Source organism: Oncorhynchus kisutch, linkage group LG18, assembly GCF_002021735.2.
Source record: "Oncorhynchus kisutch isolate 150728-3 linkage group LG18, Okis_V2, whole genome shotgun sequence".
NCBI classification, from domain to species: Eukaryota; Metazoa; Chordata; class Actinopteri; order Salmoniformes; family Salmonidae; genus Oncorhynchus; species Oncorhynchus kisutch.
The window spans coordinates 5,275,515-5,283,071 of NC_034191.2; the positions used below are offsets into that span (position 1 = coordinate 5,275,515).

The 7,557-nt window shown below is 41.9% G+C and overlaps 1 protein-coding gene across 1 annotated transcript in view; it reads left to right on the forward strand.

Annotated features, from left to right (window-relative positions):
- The first annotated feature begins 866 nt into the window (after positions 1 to 866).
- LOC116354783 (uncharacterized) overlaps positions 867 to 7,557 on the forward strand; it is a 24,207-nt gene continuing 17,516 nt past the window's right edge. The window contains exon 1 of the mRNA XM_031796293.1: positions 867 to 972. Coding sequence (XP_031652153.1) covers positions 903 to 972 — 70 coding nt within the window. The 5' untranslated portion in view covers positions 867 to 902. The remainder of the gene's footprint in view (positions 973 to 7,557) is intronic.

Here is a 7,557-nt window from a genome sequence, read left to right on the forward strand (position 1 = left end):
CCCAATGTATGACCATATTAGATAGACATATTTCCCTCAGATTACACAGATCCACAAAGAATTCGAAAACAAATCCAATTTTGAAAAACTCCCATATCTACTGGGTGAAATTCCACAGTGTGCCATCACAGCAGCAATATTTGTGACCTGTTGCCACGAGAAAAGGGCAACCAGTGAAGAACACACACCATTGTAAATACAACCCATATTTATGCTTATTTATTTTATCTTGTGTACTTTAACCATTTGTACATTGTTAAAATACTGTATATATATATAATATGACATTTGTAATGTCTTTATTGTTTTGAAACTTCTGTATGTGTAATGTTTACTGTAAATTTTTATTGTTTATTTCACTTTATATATTATCTACCTCACTTGCTTTGGCAATGTTAACACATGTTTCCCATGCCAATAAAGCCCTTGACTTGAATTGAGAGAGAGAGAGAGAATCAATCAACCATCTGGTCTCTCGATGGTGAGCCTCAGGCAGCATGGGAGGTGCTTCCTGACAGTCAGGATAAAGCATCACTATAAGGATTATTTTTTAGGACTCATGTGATGTTGATCTGTTCTGTGGTGTAATTCAGGACAATCCCAATCCCCTAACCCTTATCACCCACCGCTCTCTCACTGCCTGGCAGCTGGGCTGGAGAGAGTCCTAAACAGTCTAGATTAAACTCCCTCTGTTTCTGCCTCCCTCTCTCTCTCTCTCTCTCTCTCTCTCTCTCTCTCTCTCTCTCTGTCTCTCTCACTCTCTCTCTGTCTCTCTCTCTCTCTCCCTCTCTCTCTCTCTCTGTCACTCTCTCTCTCTGTCTCTCTCTCTGTCTCTCTCTCTCTCTCTCTCTCTCTCTGTCTCTCTCTCTATCCCCTCACTCTCACCCAGACACTCAGTTCATATGTGTCTCTTGTGTCTAACAGCAGACATGTCTACAGGAGGAGTACACCGTGGCTTCCTCAGAAAATATGGTAAGACTGACAGTCTTCTACTGGTTGTAACGGTGTAGGCTGTCTGGCTTGGAATAGAGGGATGAACTTGTTTTACTGTGCTACGCAAAAAATAAAAAATATTTGATTTTAAATGATTTGATACATGTTTAGGGATTTAAAACAATATAATATATAACAATATAACAGTCTAATTCAGCTTTTTGTTATTTTAAATAGACCTTGTACTTTCCAGTGTCTGTAATCTAGGTGCTACGTGGATGATGCACTGTGAAATTAATGACGCTACAGATGTCTTGAACAGATACAAAACGGTACCTGCTGTAAAACAACCAAGTCAAGTGATTAGATTCAACTCACGTTCTATTATTTCAACCTATTAGTTAAAACTGTTTATTACTAATCTGTAAATAAACTACCAATATAAACTAAATTCACCATGAAGTACAGCTGAATGAAAGTAATCGGTATCTGTTTATACTGGTGGTCTGATGGTCTCCCAGGTAGATTGTTCTACTACTTGTTGCGTCTGTCGTAGTGGATACATTGTATCCGTGCTGCTGTGATGTGTAGGTGATGCGACGCTGCTGTGTGTGTGTGTGTGTGTGTGTGTGTGTCTCGGATTATCCCCACATCTCTCAGGATAATCCACATGATGATCCTCACACCTCTCAGGATAATCCATCTGTTTCACTCTAATAATCCCTGGTATTCTCCTCCTTCTCCGTCAGCCTAACACATTCTCTGGGTCCACATCCATATATTATTATTATTAACACAGAGGCTGGGTGGCTGGCTGGTCCTGATAATGTTTCTGAAGGACAGAGACACAGAGATATTATAGCTACCTGGGTGATTCTCATGAAACTGGCACTTCACACCAATGTTGTTGTTTTTTTTAAGACAAAAAAAATGTTTTAATTTAAAAAATGACTTTTTCCAATGTACTTCCTCTTGGATCACAGGATTGGGATCTAGATTGGGATCTGGATTGGGATCTGGATTGGGATCTGGATTGGGATCTGTATTAGGATCTGGATTGGGATCTGGATTGGGATCTGGATTGGGATCTGTATTAGGATCTGGATTGGGATCTGTATTGGGATCTGGATTGGGATCTGGATTAGGATCTGGATTGGGATCTGGATTGGGATCTGTATTGGGATCTGGATTGGGATCTGGATTGGGATCTGGATTGGGATCTGGATTGATTGGATTGGGATCTGGATTGATTGGATTGGGATCTGGATTGGGATCTGGATTGGGATCTGGATTGATTGGATTGGGATCTTCTACACCTGCATTGCTTGCTGTTTGGGGTTTTAGGCTGGGTTTCTGTACAGCACTTTGAGATATCAGCTGATGTACGAAGGGCTATATAAATAAATTTGATTTGATTTGATCTGTATTGATTGGATTGGGATCTGTATTGATTGGATTGGGATCTGTATTGATTGGATTGGGATCTGGATTGATTGGATTGGGATCTGTATTGATTGGATTGGGATCTGGATTGATTGGATTGGGATCTGTATTGATTGGATTGATCTGGATTGGGATCTGGATTGGGATCTGTATTGATTGGATTGGGATCTGGATTGGGATCTGGATTGATTGGATTGGGATCTGGATTGATTGGTTTGGGATCTGGATTGATTGGATTGATCTGGATTGGGATCTGGATTGGGATCTGTATTGATTGGATTGGGATCTGTATTGGGATCTGTATTGATCTATTTCATAATTATTGTTATGTTTATTGATCCAACATTTTATCACAACTACGAACAAAGTCCAAAAAAGTAATAAAAACAAAAATGATATATTTTATATACATTGGTCACCTAATGAAAATAAAGAGTTAATCATAACACTGAAAACAAATGTATTTACAATTAAAATTATAACAAATATTTTGTCACTTATTTCATTACCGCAACAAAAAACCTTTTCTGAATACTTTCTTTCTGTCATAATTACGTGGGTATATAGGTTATTTTAATGTACACATATTTGAATAATGAACAAAAGACACTAAATCAGATTAAGCCAAGACTAAATATTGGTGTATTAAGGTAATGATTTCAGACATGAGAACGCATGTTGTATAGTGTGCCATTAAAAGACTGAACTGAACTCCATCAGAGATTCAGTAACCCAATACATTATCAAACTGAACTGAACTCCATCAGAGATTCAGTAACCCAATACATTATCAAACTGTACTCTATCAGAGATTCAGTAACCCAATACATTATCAAACTGAACTGAACTCTATCTGAGATTCAGTAACCCAATACATTATCAAACTGAACTGAACTCTATCAGAGATTCAGTATCCCAATACATTATCAAACTGTACTGAACTCTATCAGAGATTCAGTAACCCAATACATTATCAAACTGAACTGAACTCTATCTGAGATTCAGTAACCCAATACATTATCAAACTGAACTGAACTCTATCTGAGATTCAGTAACCCAATACATTATCAAACTGTACTGAACTCTATCAGAGATTCAGTAACCCAATACATTATCAAACTGAACTGAACTCTATCTGAGATTCAGTAACCCAATACATTATCAAACTGAACTGAACTCCATCAGAGATTCAGTAACCCAATACATTATCAAACTGAACTGAACTCTATCAGAGATTCAGTAACCCAATACATTATCAAACTGAACTGAACTCTATCAGAGATTCAGTAACTCAATACATTATCAAACTGAACTGAACTCTATCAGAGATTCAGTAACCCAATACATTATCAAACTGTACTGAACTCTATCTGAGATTCAGTAACCCAATACATTATCAAACTGAACTGAACTCTATCAGAGATTCAGTAACCCAATACATTATCAAACTGAACTGAACTCTATCAGAGATTCAGTATCCCAATACATTATCAAACTGTACTGAACTCTATCAGAGATTCAGTATCCCAATACATTATCAAACTGTACTGAACTCTATCAGAGATTCAGTAACCCAATACATTATCAAACTGAACTGAACTCTATCAGAGATTCAGTAACCCAATACATTATCAAATTGAACTGAACTCTATCAGAGATTCAGTATCCTAAATCATAGGATTGTATCATTTGTTAATCCCAGATGATGTGCATAATACTAAACTCACTGATCTTAATGCAATTGGCAAGAATAATATTTGTAATATAATGTATTAGGACCAGTGTTGGGGGTAATGCATTTCAAAAGTAACGCGTTACAGTAATCATTTTACTTTAATGATTAACGGCACGCACCTCTGATCTTTGCCATCAATCGCACCAGAGGGCTTTACGGTCTAGTGGAGGGTGTGCTTTCTAGAACCCATAGAGGGATTTACGGTCTAGTGGAGGGTGTGCTTTCTAGAACCCATAGAGGGCTTTACGGTCTAGTGGAGGGTGTGCTTTCTAGAACCCATAGAGGGCTTTACGGTCTAGTGGAGGGTGTGCTGTCTAGAACCCATAGAGGGCTTTACGGTCTAGTGGAGGGTGTGCTTTCTAGAACCCATAGAGGGCTTTACGGTCTAGTGGAGGGTGTGCTGTCTAGAACCCATAGAGGGCTTTACGGTCTAGTGGAGGGTGTGCTTTCTAGAACCCATAGAGGGCTTTACGGTCTAGTGGAGGGTGTGCTTTCTAGAACCCATAGAGGGCTTTACGGTCTAGTGGAGGGTGTGCTTTCTAGAACCCATAGAGGGCTTTACGGTCTAGTGGAGGGTGTGCTTTCTAGAACCCATAGAGGGCTTTACGGTCTAGTGGAGGGTGTGCTGTCTAAAACCCATAGAGGGCTTTACGGTCTAGTGGAGGGTGTGCTTTCTAGAACCCATAGAGGGCTTTACGGTCTAGTGGAGGGTGTGCTTTCTAGAACCCATAGAGGGCTTTACGGTCTAGTGGAGGGTGTGCTTTCTAGAACCCATAGAGGCCTTTACGGTCTAGTGGAGGGTGTGCTTTCTAGAACCCATAGAGGGCTTTACGGTCTAGTGGAGGGTGTGCTTTCTAGAACCCATAGAGGGCTTTACGGTCTAGTGGAGGGTGTGCTTTCTAGAACCCATAGAGGGCTTTACGGTCTAGTGGAGGGTGTGCTTTCTAGAACCCATAGAGGGCTTTACGGTCTAGTGGAGGGTGTGCTTTCTAGAACCCATAGAGGCCTTTACGGTCTAGTGGAGGGTGTGCTTTCTAGAACCCATAGAGGGCTTTACGGTCTAGTGGAGGGTGTGCTTTCTAGAACCCATAGAGGGCTTTACGGTCTAGTGGAGGGTGTGCTTTCTAGAACCCATAGAGGGCTTTACGGTCTAGTGGAGGGTGTGCTTTCTAGAACCCATAGAGGGCTTTACGGTCTAGTGGAGGGTGTGCTTTCTAGAACCCATAGAGGGCTTTACGGTCTAGTGGAGGGTGTGCTTTCAAGAACCCATAGAGGGCTTTACGGTCTAGTGGAGGGTGTGCTTTCAAGAACCCATAGAGGGCTTTACGGTCTAGTGGAGGGTGTGCTTTCTAGAACCCATAGAGGGCTTTACGGTCTAGTGGAGGGTGTGCTTTCTAGAACCCATAGAGGGCTTTACGGTCTAGTGGAGGGTGTGCTTTCTAGAACCCATAGAGGGCTTTACGGTCTAGTGGAGGGTGTGCTTTCTAGAACCCATAGAGGGCTTTACGGTCTAGTGGAGGGTGTGCTGTCTAAAACCCATAGAGGGCTTTACGGTCTCGTGGAGGGTGTGCTTTCAAGAACCCATAGAGGGCTTTACGGTCTAGTGGAATGTGTGCTTTCTAGAACCCATAGAGGGCTTTACGGTCTCGTGGAGGGTGTGCTTTCAAGAACCCATAGAAGGCTTCACGGTCTAGTGGAGGGTGTGCTTTCTAGAACCCATAGAGGGCTTTATGGTCTAGTGGAGGGTGTGCTTTCAAGAACCCATAGAGGGCTTTACGGTCTAGTGGAGGGTGTGCTTTCTAGAACCCATAGAGGGCTTTACGGTCTAGTGGAGGGTGTGCTGTCTAAAACCCATAGAGGGCTTTACGGTCTCGTGGAGGGTGTGCTTTCAAGAACCCATAGAGGGCTTTACGGTCTAGTGGAGGGTGTGCTTTCTAGAACCCATAGAGGGCTTTACGGTCTAGTGGAGGGTGTGCTTTCTAGAACCTATAGAGGGCTTTACGGTCTAGTGGAGGGTGTACTTTCTAGATAACCATCGCTATGCAACCAGCAATGGTGGCTGGAGAGAAAGATTTTGAATGAAAAGAAAGAACATCTGTACAGAGGTTGAGCTTATACTAAGCTGTGCAACATAAGACATTTCATAGGATTACACAGAAATATAAAGGCTGAAGAGATTTTTAAAATTCATATATTTCATTATTCTAACTTCCCCACCGCGAGGGAAACTTCTGACAGTTATCAGACCCTCGGAAATGATTTCCCCGTTCCATATGATCCATGCTACAGAAATGTGGTTTATGCCCCAAGTCCAATTCGCATAATTATCCTAATATTACACTTTTATTTTCAAGATTTAAAAACCTGTAAACATGATAACTGTAATCAGTTACGTTACCAGCAAAAATATTGTAATCGGATTACAGATACGTTTGAAAAACTAGATAATTACTTTCAAATTCAAATTGTTTTCTCAATGACATTCAATTCCGCATTGAAGAAATGTGCACGTTTATTGAGTTTGTTCTAGTCTGAGTGAGTCTGACCACCAATCAGAGACCACTATGATGACACACCAAATGATGACCACCAATCAGAGACCACTATGATGTCACACCAAATGATGACCACCAATCAGAGACCATTATGATGTCACACCAAATGATGACCACCAATCAGAGACCACTATGATGTCTCACCAAATGATGACCACCAATCAGAGACCACTATGATGTCACACCAAATGATGATCACCAATCAGAGACCATTATGATGTCACACCAAATGCGCTTGGTGGATCCTTTTTGTCTTCGCCTAATACCTTCCCAACCCTGACCCCCAGCACTCTAACTAGTAACATTCCCAACCCTGACCCCCAGCACTCTAACTAGTAACCTTCCCAACCCTGACCCCTAGTACTCTAACTAGTAACCTTCCCAACCCTGACCCCTAGTACTCTAACTAGTAACCTTCCCAACCCTGACCCCCAGTACTCTAACTAGTAACCTTCCCAACCCTGACCCCCAGTACTCTAACTAGTAACCTTCCCAACCCTGACCCCTAGTACTCTAACTAGTAACCTTCCCAACCCAGACCCCTAGTACTCTAACTAGTAACCTTCCCAACCCTGACCCCCAGCACTCTAACTAGTAACATTCCCAACCCTGACCCCCAGTACTCTAACTAGTAACCTTCCCAACCCTGACCCCCAGTACTCTAACTAGTAACCTTCCCAGTACTCTAACTAGTAAACTTCCCAACCCTGACCCCCAGTACTCTAACTAGTAACCTTCCCAACCCTGACCCCCAGTACTCTAACTAGTAACTTTCCCAGTACTCTAACTAGTAACCTTCCCAACCCTGACCCCCAGCACTCTAACTAGTAACCTTCCCAACCCTGACCCCCAGCACTCTAACTAGTAACCTTCCCAACCCTGACCCCCAGC